The sequence below is a fragment of the Entelurus aequoreus genome, linkage group LG23 (assembly GCF_033978785.1).
Source record: "Entelurus aequoreus isolate RoL-2023_Sb linkage group LG23, RoL_Eaeq_v1.1, whole genome shotgun sequence".
NCBI classification, from domain to species: Eukaryota; Metazoa; Chordata; class Actinopteri; order Syngnathiformes; family Syngnathidae; genus Entelurus; species Entelurus aequoreus.
In genome coordinates this window covers 9,132,973-9,154,686 of record NC_084753.1, presented here as the reverse complement: position 1 = coordinate 9,154,686, position 21,714 = coordinate 9,132,973, and the positions used below count along the sequence as shown (strand labels likewise).

At 39.2% G+C, this 21,714-nt stretch overlaps 1 protein-coding gene across 4 annotated transcripts in view; it reads left to right on the top strand.

Moving 5' to 3' along the window:
- flvcr2b (FLVCR choline and putative heme transporter 2b) overlaps positions 1 to 21,714 on the top strand; it is a 63,317-nt gene that overhangs the window by 3,022 nt on the left and 38,581 nt on the right. For all 4 annotated transcript variants that reach the window (XM_062035080.1, XM_062035079.1, XM_062035081.1 and 1 more), the window contains exon 2: positions 9,516 to 9,657. In XM_062035080.1, the coding sequence (XP_061891064.1) occupies positions 9,516 to 9,657 (142 nt within the window). The remainder of the gene's footprint in view (positions 1 to 9,515; positions 9,658 to 21,714) is intronic.

Sequence of the window (21,714 nt, the reverse complement as noted above, 5' to 3'; positions counted from 1 at the left end):
TCCGGCACATTTGACTCCGTTTTGAGAGAGAAAACGCACGGTTACCAATTTGGAAATAAACGTAACGGACAGAAATATCTCAGGTTGGTTTCATAATGGATCAATGTAGCCGGGCCGATAAAGCTATATAAATATATTTAGATTTGAGTGACGCTTTAGTATAACTAAACGTTATGAAGGTGCTGGAATATTTCATGCTATTATTCAGAGGCAGCCTAAAATTGATCCTTTGTTATTCACAACAGAAATGTGTACAATATCTGATCCAGTTCTGATGAGTTACATTTCTGTGTTATTGTTGGTGTATGCTGCACCCCCAATGTCCACAACATGGTGCCAGTATGCTTGTTTTTTTCAATAAAATACTGGAAAGGATAGAAATTTAGTTTGTCTCTTTCATCCGATTATTAATCGATTAATCGAAGTAATAATCGACTATCAAATTAATCGTTAGTTGCAGCCCTACATACAACACACAAAGACAAAGATATGTTTCAAAGGGCCAATTTATTTCAGGCCAGAACAAATTGACAAAACTATTTTAAATAGCTGCAACATAATGGCACTTTAACTTTAACTTTAAGTAGATAGGATCTTTGATCCAAGACACAACTTACATTTAACAAAAATGTTATTTTCTTTGTGCTTGACAAAAGAAAAGTATTGAGAATGTCTCCATTTTAAGAAACTCGACTTCTGGCTTCACCATGATGTCTTGTTAGTTGTGAGAGTAGCGTGTGTGTGTGTGTGTGTGTGTGTGTGTGTGTGTGTGTGTGTGTGTGTGTGTGTGTGTGTGTGTGTGTGTGTGTGTGTGTGTGTGTGTGTGTGTGGCCCTTTAAGATATGACAACATGCGAGGTGAGTGAAGTCAGTGGGTGAGCGAGCAGCAACAGTGAGTGCGTGCAGGTGCTCTAGCTTGGTGGATGGCTGCGTCCAATAAAGTCACAAAGTTGCAACAAACCGCCGGCCTCGTCATAGCTGTAAAGACCCACTTCCGGGTAAAGTGAAGGTTGTTAGCCTGGAAGTACATAGACCCTGGAGGAACGTCTCCCCTGTGCTCCTCAACTACGGTCTGGGAGTCCCCCCACCCACACAAAGCACGCCTTTTCTTTTCCACCGCAGCGTTCTAATAAAACACACTCAGATCTTCTTTTTCTAGCCGATACTACATAAAAGATAACGTAAAATAACGCAGTAACGCATCATGTAGTAACGGTAACGGAGTTACTGAATATAAAAAGTAACGCGTTAGATTACTAGTTACCGCCGAAACTAACGGCGTTACTTTGTAACGCGTTAGTCCCAACACTGAATGATAGTCACACACACACTAGGTGTGGTGACATTTGTCCTCTGCATTTGACTCATCCCCTTGTTCACCCCCTGGGAGGTGAGGGGAGCAGTGAGCAGCAGCGGTGCCGCCCCCGGGAATAATTTTTGGGGATTTAACCCCCTATTCCAAGCCTTGATGCTGAGTGCCAAGCAGGGAGGTAATGGCTCCCATTTTTATAGTCTTTGGTATGACTCGGCCGGGGTTTGAACTCACAACCTACCCATCTCAGGGCGGACACTCTAACCCAGGCCTGGGCAATTATTTTGACTCGGGGGCCACATTTAGAGTAAAAAATGTGTCTGGGGGCCGGTATATCTATTTTTAGGAACACTAATACAAAACCTCACAATAATGTCTGATTGAATGCTAAAAACATTATGACAGACCAACTTAAAAAACGTAATGGAATTTGAAATTTTTCTATGAAGGATAAAACACTGAATATTGACAACATATGAATGGCAGCTACAACCTTAAACTAACACCCTCCCCGGATTGCTAATAATCAAATGTAAACAATCAAATGTAGATACTTTTTCTTATGCCTTCTGATCTCTCTCTCTCTCTCTCTCTCTCTCTCTCTCTCTCTCTCTCTCTCTCTCTCTCTCTCTCTCTCTTTGTCCACTACTTGATGTCCATATCCTACCCCCCCTCCCCTCCACACCCCTGATTGTAAATAATGTAAATGTTGTGATGCATTTTTTAAATAAATGCTTAAAATGAGCAAAATACATAAACATTACATGTGATCATGAATGTGAATGTTACTACATTACATAAATACTTACAGCGTGTACCGTAAATTCCGTACGATAAGCCGCTGCTTTTTTCCAACGCTCTGAACCCTGCGACCTATAAGACAGTGCGGCTAATTTATGGATTTTTCTTCACTAAAAGCCTTATTAAATATAGCTAAAAAATATATATAAACAAGCAAAAAATGTGTTTTATTGTTTGTGCTTTGGCGCCATCTTTTGGATAAGTTTGCTCCCTGCAGTTGCTGGTTTAATTATCACTACAAGTAAGTTTTTCAGTATAACTAAAACAATTCTAAAGCGGAGTGTTTTCATGCATATTAGTACGTGCTATCTAGTCTTAGACTTAGGTTGGTCACATCTAGTCTTAGACTTAGATTGGTCACATCTAGTCTTAGACTTAGATTGGTCACATCTAGTCTTAGACTTAGACCGGTCATATCTAGTCTTAGACTTAGATTGGTCACATCTAGTCTTAGACTTAGATTGGTCACATCTAGTCTTAGACTTAGATTGGTCACATCTAGTCTTAGACTTAGATTGGTCACATCTAGTCTTAGACTTAGACCGGTCATATCTAGTCTAGCAGCTGGTGCCAAAACCCCAAATACAAAAGCCAAAAGCAGTGAAGTTGTGTAAATGGTAAATAAAAAGAAAATACAACAAATCCTTTTCAACTTATATTCAATTGAATAGACTGCAAAGACAAGATATTTCATGTTCACACTGAGAAACTTTGTTCTTTTTTGCAAATAATCATGAACTTAGAATTGAATGTCAGCAACACATTGCAAAAAAGGCATTTTTACCAGTGTGTTACATGGCCTTTCCTTTTAACAACACTCAGCAAAGGTTTGGGAAGTGAGGAGACACATTTTTGAAGTGGAATTCTTTCCCATTCTTGCTTGATGTACAGCTTAAGTTGTTCAACAGTCTCCCTTCTCATATTTTAGCTGCCACACTTTTTCAATGTCTGGACTACAGGCAGGCCAGTCTAGTACCCACACTCTTTTATTACGCTGTTGTAACACCTGGCTTGGCATTGTCTTGCTGAAATAAGCAGGGGCGTCCATGGTAACGTTGCTTGGATGGCAACATATGTTGCTCCAAAAGCTGTATGTACCTTTCAGCATTAATGGTGCCTTCACAGATGTGTAAGTTACCCATGTCTTGGCCACTAATACACCCCCATACCATCACACATGCTGCCTTTTACACTTTCACCCTAGAACAGTCCCCATGCTTCTTTTCCTCTTTGGTCCACAGTTTCCAAAAACAATTTGAAATGTGGACTCGTCAGACCACAGAACACTTTTCCACTTTGCATCAGTCCATCTTAGATGAGCTCGGGCCCAGCGAAGCGTTTCTGGGTGTTGTTGATAAATGGCTTTGGCTTTGCATAGTAGAGTTTTAACTTGCACTGACAGATGTAGCGACCAACTGTAATTACTGCCAGTGGTTTTCTGAAGTGTTCCTGAGCCCATGTGGTGATATCCTTTACACACTGATGTGGCTTTTTGATGCAGTAGCGCCTGAGGGATCCAAGGTGTGTAATATCATGGCTTATGTGCAGTGATTTCTCCACATTCTCTGAACCTTTTGATGATATTACGGAGCGTAGATGGTGAAATCCCTAAATTCCTTGTTGAGAAATGTTGTTGTTCAACAATTTGCTCAGGCATTTGTTGACAAAGTGGTGACCCTCGCCCCGTCCTTGTTTGTGAATGACTGAGCATTTCATGGAAGCTGCTTTTATACCCAATCATGGCACCCACCTGTTCCCAATTAGCCTGTTCACCTGTGGGATGTTCCAAATAAGTCTTTGATGAGCATTCCTCAACTTTCTCACTCTTTTTTGCCACTTGTGCCAGCTTTTTTGAAACATGCTGCAGCCATCAAATTCCAGATGAGCTAATATTTGCAAAAAATAACAAAGTTTCTCAGTGTGAACATGAAATATCTTGTCTTTGCAGTCTATTCTATTGAATATAAGTTGAAAAGGATTTGTTGTATTCTCTTTTTATTTACCTTTTACACAACGCTGGTATAAAAAAACTAAAAACAAGAGGAGTGTCCCTGTGACGCATTGAGAATGAGTCCACTGTGTCCTTTCAGAAGTTAACATGTTAGGGACAAACAACACTAGTTAACTTACACATACATTTTTTCCACCCATTTGTTTTTTTTAAGCGCATATTGACCTTCTTAAGTAGAAAACCTTCCAAGTCAGTCTTTACAGCTTTGGTTTTGGTATTTAAGGTGCATGCTTTAACATACATCTGTTGGAAGGAATGCAAGCTAAGGGTCATCATAGCTCAGTGGTCCTACTCAACGTAGTCCTGGACGAGCATGATCCTGCTGATATTTAGCCAATTGTGCGTCTTGTCCTGGTTTTTGAGCGTTGCAGCTGGAATGTTGGTGGTCATGTGACATGTGGTGTAAAGCCTGCTCCTCGCCACCAGATGCAATGACCATGACAATGCCTTGACCTGTGAAAGCGTCCTCAGCAGCTCCTTGTGACAAGCATACAGGCTGCACTTTGCATACTGGACCTGGAGAGAATCTGAAGAAGCCTCACCTTGCAGGGACGGCCGCCATGCCCCGGAACAATACTTTAAAAGGCAACCGTGCAAATTCAGAGTTCACCCGTGAAGAAAAGATGAAAAGCTCCACGCGCTCAAAGACTCTGGCTCCAGGCTTGGCGTCCGTGCAGTGGACTCCGGGACCTTTAAGTCCCAGCGAGTCCCGCTTGTGTTTGATGGATGACCAGGTGTTCCAAAGAGAGTCTGAGACAAAGCTGTACCATCGTCGCTGGCTCATGTTGTTTGTCTTCAGCGCTGTGTCGGCCAGCAACGCCTTCATGTGGCTGCAGTACGGCATCATCAGCAACATCTTCATCAAGTTCTACAACATAGACGCTCTGGCCATAGACTGGCTGGCTATGATCTATCTGCTCACCTACGTCCTGCTCATCCTGCCTGTCCTGTGGCTTCTGGACCACAGGGGCATCCGGGACGTGGTCCTGGCAGGCTCGGCCTTTAATTGCATCGGCGCTTGGATTAAAGTGGGCAGCGCCGGTCCCAATTTGTTTGCCCTCACCTTCTTTGGACAGTTGGTTTGCTCGGTGGCGACAGTCTTTGTGCTGGGGATTCCCTCTTATCTGGCCTCTGTGTGGTTCGGGGAGGAGGAGGTCTCCAGCGCCTGTGCCATTGGGGTTCTTGGAAACCAGGTTTGGACAACAGTCTGTCTGAGGCGTCTGTCTGCTGTATGGGCATTCTGTGGGATGCCAGAGTCCCACAGGACTTTTAGGGTCTTTGTGGCACTTCTAACACCATGGTGTCAACTGTACACTTCTCATGTGGTCTACAACCACCCTTATACACATATTGCTACAGTATTACTTCTCATGTGGTCTACAACCACCCTTATACACATATTGCTACAGTATTACTTCTCATGTGGTCTACAACCACCCTTATAAACATATTGCTACAGTATTACTTCTCATGTGGTCTACAACCACCCTTATAAACATATTGCTACAGTATTACTTCTCATGTGGTCTACAACCACCCTTATACACATATTGCTACAGTATTACTTCTCATGTGGTCTACAACCACCCTTATACACATATTGCTACAGTATTACTTCTCATGTGGTCTACAACCACCCTTATAAACATATTGCTACAGTATTACTTCTCCTGTGGTCTACAACCACCCTTATACACATATTGCTACAGTATTACTTCTCCTGTGGTCTACAACCACCCTTATACACATATTGCTACAGTATTACTTCTCATGTGGTCTACAACCACCCTTATAAACATATTGCTACAGTATTACTTCTCATGTGGTCTACAACCACCCTTATAAACATATTGCTACAGTATTACTTCTCATGTGGTCTACAACCACCCTTATACACATATTGCTACAGTATTACTTCTCATGTGGTCTACAACCACCCTTATAAACATATTGCTACAGTATTACTTCTCATGTGGTCTACAACCACCCTTATACACATATTGCTACAGTATTACTTCTCCTGTGGTCTACAACCACCCTTATACACATATTGCTACAGTATTACTTCTCATGTGGTCTACAACCACCCTTATAAACATATTGCTACAGTATTACTTCTCATGTGGTCTACAACCACCTTCATAAACATATTGCTACAGTATTACTTCTCATGTGGTCTACAACCACCTTTATAAACATATTGCTACAGTATTACCTCTCATGTGGTCTACAACCACCCTTATACACATATTGCTACAGTATTACTTTTCATGTGGTCTACAACCACCCTTATAAACATATTGCTACAGTATTACTTCTCATGTGGTCTACAACCACCCTTATAAACATATTGCTACAGTATTACTTCTCCTGTGGTCTACAACCACCCTTATACACATATTGCTACAGTATTACTTCTCATGTGGTCTACAACCACCCTTATACACATATTGCTACAGTATTACTTCTCATGTGGTCTACAACCACCCTTATAAACATATTGCTACAGTATTACTTCTCATGTGGTCTACAACCACCCTTATAAACATATTGCTACAGTATTACTTCTCATGTGGTCTACAACAACCCTTATAAACATATTGCTACAGTATTACTTCTCATGTGGTCTACAACCACCCTTATACACATATTGCTACAGTATTACTTCTCCTGTGGTCTACAACCACCCTTATACACATATTGCTACAGTATTACTTCTCATGTGGTCTACAACCACCCTTATACACATATTGCTACAGTATTACTTCTCATGTGGTCTACAACCACCCTTATAAACATATTGCTACAGTATTACTTCTCATGTGGTCTACAACAACCCTTATAAACATATTGCTACAGTATTACTTCTCATGTGGTCTACAACCACCCTTATAAACATATTGCTACAGTATTACTTCTCATGTGGTCTACAACCACCTTCATAAACATATTGCTACAGTATTACTTCTCATGTGGTCTACAACCACCTTCATAAACATATTGCTACAGTATTACCTCTCATGTGGTCTACAACCACCCTTATACACATATTGCTACAGTATTACCTTTCATGTGGTCTACAACCACCCTTATAAACATATTGCTACAGTATTACTTCTCATGTGGTCTACAACCACCCTTATAAACATATTGCTACAGTATTACTTCTCATGTGGTCTACAACCACCTTCATAAACATATTGCTACAGTATTACTTCTCATGTGGTCTACAACCACCCTTATAAACATATTGCTACAGTATTACTTCTCATGTGGTCTACAACCACCCTTATAAACATATTGCTACAGTATTACTTCTCATGTGGTCTACAACCACCCTTATAAACATATTGCTACAGTATTACTTCTCATGTGGTCTACAACCACCCTTATAAACATATTGCTACGGTATTACTTCTCATGTGGTCTACAACCACCCTTATAAACATATTGCTACAGTATTACTTCTCATGTGGTCTACAACCACCCTTATAAACATATTGCTACAGTATTACTTCTCATGTGGTCTACAACCACCCTTATAAACATATTGCTACGGTATTACTTCTCATGTGGTCTACAACCACCCTTATAAACATATTGCTACAGTATTACTTCTCATGTGGTCTACAACCACCCTTATAAACATATTGCTACAGTATTACTTCTCATGTGGTCTACAACCACCCTTATACACATATTGCTACAGTATTACTTCTCCTGTGGTCTACAACCACCCTTATAAACATATTGCTACGGTAGTACGCCAGCATTGTTGTAAAAATATCTGCTTTAAAGATTCAGATTTTTGGAGTGGATCTAGAATGATCAGATGTGCAAAGTTGATTGTAGATTAAAGCAACCTTTTGTGAGCCAAGGCAACATTTTTTCATTAAAAAAATACGGAGTCACAAACTACAAAAGCAGTGAAGTTGTCAGGTTGTGTAAATGGTAAATAAAAAGAGAATACAACAAATCCTTTTCAACTTATATTCAATTGAAAAGGCTGCAAAGACAAGATATTTCATGTTACAGCTGAGAATTATTTTTATTTTTTGCAAATAATCATGAACTTATAATTGAATGGCTGCAACACATTTTTACCAGTGTGTTACATGGCCTTTCCTTTTAACAACACTCAGTAAAGGTTTGGGAAGTGAGGAGACACATTTTTGAGGTGGAATTCTTTCCCATTCTTGCTTGATGTACAGCTTAAGTTGTTCAACAGTCTCCCTTCTCATATTTTAGCCTTCACACATTTTCAATGTCTGGACTACAGGCAGGCCAGTCTAGTACCCACACTCTTTTACTATGAAGCCACACTGTTGTAACACCTGGCTTGGCATTGTCTTGCTGAAATAAGCAGGGGCGTCCATGATAACGTTGCTTGGCTGGCAACATATGTTGCTCCAAAAGCTGTATGTACCTTTCAGCATTAATGGAGCCTTCACAGATGTGTAAGTTACCCATGTCTTGACCACTAATACACCCCCATACCATCACACATGCTGCCTTTTACACTTTCACCCTAGAACATGTCTTGGCCACTAATACACCCCCATACCATCACACATGCTGCCTTTTACACTTTCACCCTAGAACAGTCCCCATGCTTCTTTTCCTCTTTGGTCCACAGTTTCCAAAAACAATTAGAAATGTGGACTCGTCAGACCACAGAACACTTTTCCACTTTGCATCAGTCCATCTTAGATGAGCTCGGGCCTAGCGAAGCGTTTCTGGGTGTTGTTGATAAATGGCTTTGGCTTTGCATAGTAGAGTTTTAACTTGCACTTACAGATGTAGCGACCAACTGTAGTTACTGACAGTGGTTTTCTGAAGTGTTCCTGAGCCCATGTGGTGATATCCTTTACACACTGATGTCGCTTTTTGATGCAGTAGCGCCTGAGGGATCCAAGGTGTGTAATATCATGGCTTACGTGCAGTGATTTCTCCAGATTCTCTGAACCTTTTGATGATATTACAGAGCGTAGATGGTGAAATCCCTAAATTCCTTGTTGAGAAATGTTGTCCTTCAACAATTTGCTCAGGCATTTGTTGACAAAGTGGTGACCCTCGCCCCGTCCTTGTTTGTGAATGACTGAGCATTTCATGGAAGCTGCTTTTATACCCAATCATGGCACCCACCTGTTCCCAATTAGCCTGTTCACCTGTGGGATGTTCCAAATAAGTCTTTGATGAGCATTCCTCAACTTTATCACTCTTTTTTGCCACTTGTGCCAGCTTTTTTGAAACATGTTGCAGCCATCAAATTCCAAATGAGCTAATATTTGCCAAAAAGAACAGTTTCTCAGTGTGAACATGAAATATCTTGTCTTTGCAGTCTATTCAATATATAATAGGACATTTTAAATCGAGCTATATTGTTTTGCAGTTGGGTATCGCCATTGGGTTCCTGGTGCCACCTATCCTGGTGCCTAACGTGGACGACCTGGACGAGCTGGCCCACCACATTAGAATCATGTTCTACATCACAGCCGGAGTGGCCACTTTCCTCTTCATCCTCGTTGTTTTCGGTAAGATGTTTTTTGTATTTATTTCTATTTCTTCCACTGGAAGTACAACGTTAGACCAGTCAGTGGATAAGAAAAGTATGTTCCTGGGTAGACAAAACCTCCTTAGATAGGAGAACGACGCTATCGGTGGAAATGCAGTAGGAGTGAGTTTATTGTACAAGAATTCAGTCTGAGTAGGTCAAAGGTTTTTCTCTTGGTAAACGGGAAGTGACTTGTTAAGGGAAGTGACTTGCCAAGCGGGATATCAGTAGTTCAAAGGCAAATCATCCAATTTTTAGTTTGCAGCTGCCTCTCTGGTTTTGCCAGTTCAAACCATCAGCTTAGTTTATTCTCTTCATTTTAGTACAGAAATAGGTATCTAATTACATATTGAGAAATATTCTTCTGCGTGGGAGCTGCTGAGTCGTCACATGGAACAGTTGTGGTTCTGACTGGGAGCGTTGGAAAAGAGGAATTGGTCATTAGCATTCAGCATTCACAAGCACAGAAGAGCGCTTGTGAGAGCGGTCCATAGTAGTCCTATTCACCACATTCTCGCTGATTTCAACTGGAACGTATAATCCCTTGTGTCATGTGTGCAGGACGCAGGCTTTTGGTTTTGTGGCGCCATTTTGGCGAGTTTAAGCGCACGGCAGCATGATAAGTGAAGAGCTTAGCCCCATATGTAGGGAGATCATTACATTGGCTAAATGGCAATTAGTTAGCCTTGCCCACATGCTATCAATCATTCTCTGAGCTTGGAAGAGGTCAGTATGAATATACATGACATTTGGTAAGCCAGTGTTTTTCAACCTTTTCTGAGCCGAGGCACATTTTTTTCATTGAAAAAATTCTGAGGCACACCACCAGCAGAAAAAATTAAAAAATGAAGCCCAGCAGCCGATATTGACAATAAAAAGTCGTTCTCGCAATTGTTTGATATGAATTCCAACCATAACCAAGCATGCATCACTATAGCTCTTGTCTCAAAGTAGGTGTACTGTCACCACTTGTCACATCACACCCTGACTTATTTGGAGTTGTTTGGTGTTTCCCTGTGTGTAGTGTTTTACTTCTTGTCTTGAAGTGAATTATATTTATATAGCACTTTTTTCTCTCTCTAGTGACTCAAAGCGGTATAGCTCGGTTGGTAAGAGTGGCCGTGCCAGCAACTTAAGGGTTCCAGGTTCGATCCCAGCTTCTGCCATCCTAGTCACTGCCGTTGTGTCCTTGGGCAAGACACTTTACCCACCTGCCCCCAGTGCCACCCACACTGCTTTAAATGTAACTTAGATATTGTGTTTCACTATGTAAAACACTTTGAGTCACTAGAGAAAAAGCGCTATATAAATATAATTCACGTTTTACGCTCCTATTTTGGTGTTGATTGTCACGTCATTTGTGGACGCCGTCTGCTCCACACGCTGTAAGTCTTTGCTGTCGTCCAGCATTCTGTTTTTGTTTACTTTGCAGCCAGTTCAGTTTTAGTTTTGCCTTTTCATAGCGGCACTCGCCTTTTGTTTATTTTTGGTTTAAGCATTAGACACCTTTTTACCTGCAAACCATTGTCGTCGTTCCCGACATCTACAAAGCAATTAGCTACCTGCTGCCACCTACTGGTATGGAAGAGTATTACACGGTTACTCTGTCGAGCTCAAGACAGTATAGACACTCAACAACGGCACATTTAAGGATTATATATACTGGTTTGCAAAAAATATTTTTAACCCAATTACGTGAAATTACATAATCTCCCACGGCACACCAGACAATATCTCACGGTACACTAGTGTGCCGCGGCACAGTGGTTGAAAAACACTGTGGTAAGCCATTCATTGGCTTACCAACTAGTGGCATCATGTTCTGGTTACTTGTTTATACCAGTTTGACCTAAAAAGTGCTGAACATCAAAAGGGTCACATTATGCAAAATTCTACTTTTCTTACCTGCTGGTACCCGTTTTTGTGTATTTGGGATTTCCATAGGCCGGGTTTTTTCCTGGCTCAAATTGAGGCACAGGTGGTACAATCCTGACTAGGGTTTCCCACACATTCATTTATTTGTGGCGGCCCGCCACGAAAGAATTACGTCCGCCACAAATAAAATAAAATAAAAATAAATAAATAATAATAATAATTTTATTTTATTTTTTATTTTTTGGTCCTCTCCAGCTTCTCAGGCAAATCATATAGTTGATGTAGATGCCCATATCGGCTGTTCAGATTTACTTTACAAAAGAGAAGTGTAGGATACTTCTCTTGTTGCCTTATTTGTATTTGACTTTATTAAATGTATTTCTATTAGAAACACAACATGTGTATATAACAAAGGGTGCAAAGTGTGCAGGCAGTAGGAAACACATGGTTAAGTGTAGGGAGTAAAACTGATGGCAGTCTAAAGTTCAAGATTTTTGGAGCTCTTTGTTCAGTGGATCAGATGTTTGATGAAGCTCTGTGTCTATCTACCACCACTACTGTTTTCTGTTTATTTGTTACTGACTGTGGCAGGACACCTGTTTCACTTTATGTTGCTGGTAAATAATATGCTTGTAGTAGTAGGCTAAAGTTAAATTATTTAGTATGCACTAATTAAAGGGGCAGAGCTTTGAGACATTTTAGCTTTTATATTTTATAAGATATATTTTTTGTAAGAACCACAACTAATACATATATTTCAGTGAATAACTTATTGTTCAAATCTGTATACAAATATGTACATAAAGTGTTGTAATTATACTGTAAAATGGATGGATGAATGGACGTTTAAAACAAAGCTGTTTTTATTAATTAGTAAGTATACATTTTTTGAGCCTTTTTAGAGAAAGTCAAATCATTGTAGTAAATTATGCAAATTACTCGATGATGTCATAGTGACCACGCCCAAAGCCACGCCCCCACCACCACAGGTATCTTGGCAGTTTATGGGAAACACTGCTGACCATGTGCCAGAATTATTTATTTTTTTCAATTTACAGTAATATGTTGTAAAGCAGTGGTTCCCAAACTTTTTGTAACTGCGGACCGGTCAACGCTTGAAAATTTGTCCCACGGACTAGGGGGGGGGGCCTTTGTCATGAAATAATAATAAACGTGAATCCACTGTGTACTCATATGGACCTTTATTTGTACAACATAACATGAATATAACATCAAAGTCTCTGGTAACTTCCTCTCTGCCCATTACATAAATAAATAATCACGTGGAAAAAAATATAAATGACAAGAAGCAGTAATTCAACACTTCTTTCTTTAAGGATGTTATTTTTCAACAGCTGAAATAAAGTTGTCAGTTTGAACCGTCAGATAAGCCTCCTGCATGTTTGTGTGCCCGGTCCACTCACAAGCTCTCCTCCTCTCCCTCACCTCCCTCTGCCCAAACGCTCTCAGTAATTTCTTCTTTTTTTCATCTTCATGTTTTTTTTCTTTCAAAATACTTGTCTTTTAATCCAGGGTGCTTGGTCTCTAAGTGGCGAAGCAGTTTTGAAGGCTTCATTGCCTCATTAGAGAGCTGGTCACCACATATTATCCAGAGCGGGCTCGGTGCGTGGGAATCACCTGTTGCCATAAATCCATATTTCAAGTATGGCTCCTGGTATTGTCTGTTAAAAGCTTTCTTTTTGTTGGAAGTCGTAGGCTGTTCTTCTCTCTCTTTTCCACTTCACAAAGAAACTTTCCAAAAACGTCAGTTTTTTACTCATTTTCCTAGCTGGGTTAAATTTTGCCGCTCAAGTGACCAAGATATAACCGAGAGAATCCGGTCATTTTTCAAAATAAAATACTAAAAAAAAAAAAAAATCGTTCGGGCTCAGATATTAAATAAAACGTAAAAAGCTAATTATTTCTTGTGCGGCCCGGTACCAATCGATCCACGGACCGGTACCGGGCCGAGGCCCGGTGGTTGGGGACCACTGCTGTAAAGAACACTGTAAAATCTTTTGATTGATTGAATTTGATTGATTGAAACTTTTATTAGTACATTGCACAGTACAGTACATGTTCCGTACAATTGACCACTAAATGGTAACACCCCAATAAGTTTTTCAACTTGCTTAAGTCGGGGTCCACGTTAATCAATTCATGATACAGATATATACTATCATCATAATACAGGCATCACACAAGTTAATCATCAGAGTATATACATTGAATTATTTACAATCCGGGGGGTGGGATGAGGAGGGTTTGGTTGATATCAACACTTCAGTCATCAACAATTGCATCATCAGAGAAATGGACATGGTAACAGTGTAGGTCTGACTTGGTAGGATATGTACAGCAAGTAGTGGACATAGTGAGTTCAGATAGCATAAGAACAAGTATATACATTAGAAATACATTTGATTATTTACAATCCAGGGAGGTGGGATGTGTTGGGGGGTGGGGGGGGGGGGTGTTAGTCAAGGGTTGTAGTTGCCTGGAGGTGTTGTTTTAGTGCGGTTTTGAAGGAGGATAGAGATGCACTTTCTTTTACACCTGTTGGGATGTATTGTCATTTGTATTAATTTAATGAATAGTTTGCTGTAAAATCACAAGTCAAGCAGATATTCAAGTATTTATTCTTATTTAGACAAAAAATGTTTGGAAAGTATGATAATATACTGTAATATTTGTTGCAATAATGGATACTATTATAGTTTAAAGGCCTACTGAAACCTACTACTACCGACCACGCAGTCTGATAGTTTATATATCAATGATGAAATATTAACATTGCAACACATGCCAATACGGCCGGGTTAACTTATAAAGTGACTTTTAAAACTTCCCGGGAAATATCCGGCTGAAACGTCGCGGTATGATGACGTATGCGCGTGACGAAGTCCGAGTAACGGAAGTTATGGTACCCGTAGAATCCTATACAAAAAGCTCTGTTTTCATTTCATAATTCCACAGTATTCTGGACATCTTTTGCAATTTGTTTAATGAACAATGAAGGCTGCAAAGAAGACAGTTGTAGGTGGGATCGGTGTATTAGCAGCGGACTACAGCAACACAACCAGGAGGACTTTGTTGGAGCGCTAGCCGCGCTAGCCGCCGACCTCACCTTGACTTCCTACGTCTCGGGTGAAGTCCTTCGTCCTTCTGCCGATCGCTGGAACGTAGGTGAGCACGGGTGTTGATGAGTAGATGAGGGCTGGCTGGCGTAGGTGGAGAGCTAATGTTTTTAGCATAGCTCTGTGAGGTCCCGTTGCTAAGTTGCTAAGTTAGCTTCAATGGCGTCGTTAGCACAGCATTGTTAACCTTCGCCAGCCTGGAAAGCATTAACCGTGTATTTACATGTCCACGGTTTAATAGTATTGTTGATTTTCTATCTATCCTTCCAGTCAGGGCTTTATTTTTTTGTTTCTATATGCAGTTAAAGCACGATGCTATCACGTTAGCTCGTAGCTTAAGCATTTCGCCGATGTATTGTCGTGGAGATAAAAGGCACTGAATGTCCATTTCGTGTTCTCGACTCTCATTTTCAAGAGGATATAGTATCCCAGGTGGTTTAAAATACAAATCCGTGATCCACAATAAAAAAAGGAGAGTGTGGAATCCAATGAGCCAGCTTGTACCTAAGTTACGGTCAGAGCGAAAAAAGATACGTCCATCACTGCCTCTCAAGTCCTTCACTGCAACGTTCCTCATCTACGAATCTTTCCTCCTCGCTCAAATTAATGGGGTAATCATCACTTTCTCGGTCCGAATCTCTCTCGCTCCATTGTAAACAACGGGGAATTGTGAGGAATACTAGCTCCTGTGACGTCACGCTACTTCCGCTACAGGCAAGACTTTTTTTTATCAGCGAGCAAAAGTTGCGAACTTTATCGTCGATTTTCTCTACTAAATCCTTTCAGCAAAAATATGGCAATATCGCGAAATGATCAAGTATGACACATAGAATGGATCTGCTATTCCCGTTTAAATTAAAAAAAATCATTTCAGTAGGCCTTTAAAAGGCATGCAATTTCAAGCAGTACATATATTTTTTCTATCAAAATGAAAACAATCCATTACATATGAAGTACTTTATTGACACATATCATTTCCAGGTGTTTGCGGGCCAGATCTGACACATCTCATCTTTACTAGAACACCCTTATGGGCATTACATATATCAAAATATTACTTGAAATCATATTTTGGCAGCAGCAAAGTGGTCGTTTGGGTAAAAAAAAAGGGTATATCAAGTCAACAGTACAGTAGGTAATTGATTTTAATATATGTAATGCCCATAAGGGTATTGTAGTAAAATATGCGACGTGTAGATATCAAAATATTACGTTGAATCACTTTTTGTCAGGCAATATTACATTTAATGAAAATGTTACATAAAGGAATACATCCAAACACTTTATACATATGTATTATGTGCAGGAAGAAATAACAGTTACAATTGTGTGTATCTTCCAAACAAAGAGGTTTTATCACATCAACATGGGACTAACAACAATCTTTTAAATCTCATTAATACCACAGAAAAGGCAAACTGTCATTTCCCTGACACGATAAAGGCTAAAATAATGTCAAACACCTACGTAGCGTTACAATAACCAGGAAGATAAAGTGTTTGTCTAGTAATCCACTGTGGACAGACCAATGCAGGTTTAGCCAGCGGTGCGCGCTCCCGCCAAGGAAATACATTTTTGGCAGGCAATCACATTTTGGCACGACACCGGCAAATATAAACACAACGAAATACCGGCGGAAAGTGATAATCGATGAAAAAATTAAAATGAAATAAAATCAATGCACAGTTGTAACCTTTACGTGGAAGTGTTTTAAATGTAGGAAAAGCAATTCAATTAAGATATAGTTAATTATTGCACATGTTCTCTTGTATGTAAGAAAAATAATTAAGTTTATTGCTTTGATTTAATTTAAAGGGGAACTGCCCTTTTTCGGAATTCTGCCTGTCATTCATAATCATTATGGAAGACATGACGACGGATGGAATAGATTTTTTTAATGCAGTCTAAAAATATGAAATAAATGTGATCAAAAGTGCGCTACGGTTTTATTAGTATAGTACCGCGATACTAATTAATAATATTCGGTACTAGACCACTAAAAAGTACCAGTCCGTCCCTACTATCATTACGTCTATGTTTTGGCATCACAAAATCTTCTTTCCTTTTTTAAAAAGTATATAATGTTTATAAAGTCAGTAAATATGTCTCTGGACACATGAGGACTTTGAATATGACCAATGTATGATCCTGTAACTACTTGGTATCACATCCATACCTAAATGTGTGGTATCATCCAAAACTAATGTAAGTATCAAAGAAGAGAAGAATAAGTGATTATTACATTTTAACATAAGTGTAGAAAGAACATATTAAAAGAGAAAATAAGCAGATATTAACAGTAAATTAATAATCTTTTTTACAGTTTGTCCCTCATAATGTGTACAAAATAATAGGTGTATAAATGACACAATATGTTACTGCATACATCAGCAGACTAATTAGGAGTCTTTGTTTGTTTACTTACTACTAAAAGACAAGTTGTCTAGTATGTTCAACACTTTATTTAAGGACTAAATGACAATAATAAACACATGTTTCATGTACACTAACATTTTTTGTTAAAATAAAGACAATAATGACATTTTTTGTGGTCGCCTTTATTTAAAAAAGTATGGAAATACATTTTGGTACTGGTATTGGGACAACACTAGTGCACTTACAGTGGAGCCAATGGGAGCTCCTCTATTTTGCACATATAATCCAATAAATAACCATCCAAAAAGCGCCAACAATACTGCATTTACATTTTGTGATTTGAATATGAACAAGTATTAGTGGTATAATATTTTAAGCACAAATGCAGACAAACTATTTATAGTGGCGTCCTGATCACAAGCTTGTCTACAATTTCGACGCGATCGACTGGTGAGGTGTTTCCTCGCTTCCTTGCCCCCTAGAAGTTTATTGTAGATCATGAATCATGCCTCTCACCTGGATAGAAGAAGGCTGAGGACGTATTCTGACAAGTTGGTACATTACAACAGCCGATTAGGACCCGGAAATGGCGCCTGGGTCCCCTTTTCTTTTTGAGGATTATGAGTCATTCTTCATATAAATGGATCCTAATGACAGCAGACATTGTACAGTAGGTGATGTTTTATAATGTTTGTTGACTCTCATGGAGTCTGCAGTGAGCAGTAATTAGTGATGTTGGGGGGGGAGCGGGATGCGTTTTAGAAATTTAAAATTGCACCTCGTATGCTTTAAAAAATACATAAATAGTCAATGTTATTATAATTGTGCCTGTTACTATGTTATATACAGTCATGGTCAAAAGTGTACATACACTTGTAAAGAACATCATGTCATGGCTGTTATGAGTTTCCAATCATTTCTACAACTCTTATTTTTTTTTTTGCTTCTTTTATGAATTTATTATGAGTCTACTGAAAATGTGAAGTGTCTGTACATGTAAAGAAGGAGAAACACGGCATGTCTGGATGATCCGCCTCCATCTTTGTTATGAAGCTGCCTGTGGCGCGTTCTTTCTGACGTCTCTTCCTGTGTGGGGCGCGGTCTTTCTGGTGTCACTTCCTGTGTGGGCGTGGTCTTTCTGGCGTCACTTCCTCTCCGAACGTCTCTTCCTGTGTGGGGCGCGGTCTTTCTGGTGTCACTTCCTGTGTGGGCGTGGTCTTTCTGGCGTCCCTTCCTCTCCGAACTGACTTTGTAAAGGATCAATGAGTCCATACAAAGCTAAGAGCCGGAGAATCAAGAATTACACGGCTGACTTACCCGTGTAAAAATGTGTCCGAGGAGGGAGACCTTAAACGCTGGTTTAGTGTGGCTGAAACGGGGCTTAGGCTAAATAATGATGTGTTTAAGGGCTTAAACCACTTAGTGTAGACATGACCTTAATGACCTCCAAACTTTGAGGATGTTTGTAGTCCATGTACTGTATGCTATGCTAGCATGTTTTTCTGCAGTTTTTGGTGTGACCTGGATGGTGAAGACGGTCTATCTGCTATCAGGATGTGCCATCTTTCCACTGCACTCTCATGTGCTGACTCGTCTGATTGTCACAAGATAGTGCCATCATGACGCCCACAGTTTGACGCACGCGTGCACTAAGCCATGTGTCGGGATTGTCCGCCATCTGCAGCCACGACTCATCCAAGCCCAAGCAGGTGGACTATGGAGTCCCCACATCTGCGGTCCCCTCCAAGGTTTCTCATTGTCATCCCATTGGGTTGAGTTTTTCCTTGCCCTGATGTGGGATCTGAGCCCAGGATGTCGTTGTGGCTTGTGCAGCCCTTTGAGACACTCGTGATGTAGGGCTATATAAGTAAACTTTGATTGATTGATTGATTGATTGATTTACAGTTTTGAATGTCAGCTTTATGTTGAAACTCCACAACATCTTGGCTCACTTGGTCTTCTCAGACCGTCTTCTGACTTTGTCAACAGCATAAAAACATATTTTTCACATACTTTTCAGCTTTAGCGGACTCCGCCCACACACGGGCATTTGTCTAAATAGCATTCATCGGCATTGAAATAAAAACAGATTGTTAATAGTTGATTAAAATGGTACAAAATATGAGGGCAAGTGAAAGAAAATGGATGGAGGGATCTTTTTTTTTCCTTCAACACATTACATTCATCAACAGTGCCTCTGCTGGTGGCAGCCATAATGTCATGCGGGCTTTATAAAGGGTGCTTCAACATGTGAACACTACTTTATTATGATGTATGCAATACTCCTCCTAGTCATTTATGCACATATAAGATGTGTCACCATCAAAATATTACCTTGAATCACTTTTTGGCAACCACTAAGTGGTCATTTGGGGTTGATTTCAACTTTGTAAAGGGTGCTTCAACATGTGAACACTGCTTTATTATGATGTATGCAATACTCCTCCTAGTCATTTATGCACATATAAGATGTGTCACCATGAAAATATTACCTTGAATCACTTTTTGGCAACCACTAAGTGGTCATTTGGGGTTAATTTCAACTTTGTAAAGGGTACTTCAACATGTGAACACTACAGTGTGGATTTTATTATGATATATGCGATACTTTTCTTAGTCATTTATGCACATATAAGATGTGTCGCCATGAAAATATTCCATTGAATCACTTTTTGGCAACCACTAAGTGGTCATTTGGGGTTGTTTTCAACTTTATAAAGGGTGCTTCAACATGTGAACACTACTTTATTATGATGTATGCAATACTCCTCCTAGTCATTTATGCACATATAAGATGTGTCACCATCAAAATATTACCTTGAATCACTTTTTGGCAACCACTAAGTGGTCATTTGGGGTTGTTTTCAACTTTATAAAGGGTACTTCAACATGTGAACACTACTTTATTATGATGTATGCAATACTCCTCCTAGTCATTTATGCACATATAAGATGTGTCACCATGAAAATATTACCTTGAATTACTTTTTGGCAACCACTAAGTGGTCATTTGGGGTTGTTTTCAACTTTATAAAGGGTGCTTCAACATGTGAACACTACTTTATTATGATGTATGCAATACTCCTCCTAGTCATTTATATAAGATGTGTCACCATCAAAATATTACCTTGAATTACTTTTTGGCAACCACTAAGTGGTCATTTGGGGTTGTTTTCAACTTTATAAAGGGTGCTTCAACATGTGAACACTACTTTATTATGATGTATGCAATACTCCTCCTAGTCATTTATATAAGATGTGTCACCATCAAAATATTACCTTGAATTACTTTTTGGCAACCACTAAGTGGTCATTTGGGGTTGTTTTCAACTTTATAAAGGGTACTTCAACATGTGAACACTACTTTATTATGATGTATGCAATACTCCTCCTAGTCATTTATGCACATATAAGATGTGTCACCATCAAAATATGACCTTGAATTACTTTTTGGCAACCACTAAGTGGTCATTTGGGGTTGTTTTCAACTTTATAAAGGGTGCTTCAACATGTGAACACTACTTTATTATGATGTATGCAATACTCCTCCTAGTCATTTATGCACATATAAGATGTGTCACCATCAAAATATGACCTTGAATTACTTTTTGGCAACCACTAAGTGGTCATTTGGGGTTGTTTTCAACTTTATAAAGGGTGCTTCAACATGTGAACACTACTTTATTATGATGTATGCAATACTCCTAGTCATTTATGCACATATAAGATGTGTCACCATCAAAATATTACCTTGAATCACTTTTTGGCAACCATTAAGTGGTCGTTTGGGGTTGATTTCAACTTTGTAAAGGGTACTTCAACATGTGAACACTACAGTGTGGATTTTATTATGATGTATGCAATACTCGTCCTAGTCATTTATGCACATATAAGATGTGTCGCCATGAAAATATTACCTTGAATCACTTTTTGGCAACCACTAAGTGGTCGTTTCACATCAACAACAGTCCTTAATAATCTCATTAATACCATAGAGAAGGCAAACTCTTTCATTTTTTTGGACACGATAAAGTCCTAAATCATTTTAAACACTTATCCTTACAATAACCAGGAATATAAACATAGTAATAATGAGTTAGACTTATTGTTACAATAACCAGGAATATAAACATAGTAATAATGAGTTACACTTATCCTTACAATAACCAGGAATATAAACATAGTAATAATGAGTTAGACTTATTGTTACAATAACCAGGAATATAAACATAGTAATAATGAGTTAAACTTATCCTTACAATAACCAGGAATATAAACATAATAATAATAATGAGTTAGACTTATCCTTACAATAACCAGGAATTTAAACGTAGTAATAATAATGAGTTAGACTTATCCTTACAATAACCAGGAATTTAAACGTAGTAATAATGAGTTAAACTTATCCTTACAATAACCAGGAATATAAACATAGTAATAATGAGTTAAACTTATCCTTACAATAACCAGGAATATAAACATAGTAATAATGAGTTAGACTTATCCTTACAATAACCAGGAATTTAAACGTAGTAATAATGAGTAGTGGACAGATTTAAGGAGCGGTGTGCATCAATTGTTGTCAGGGAATGAGTTGTTGGCATAACAGCAGCACAGGCTAGGAAGTAACTAATACAAAATAAACTTAT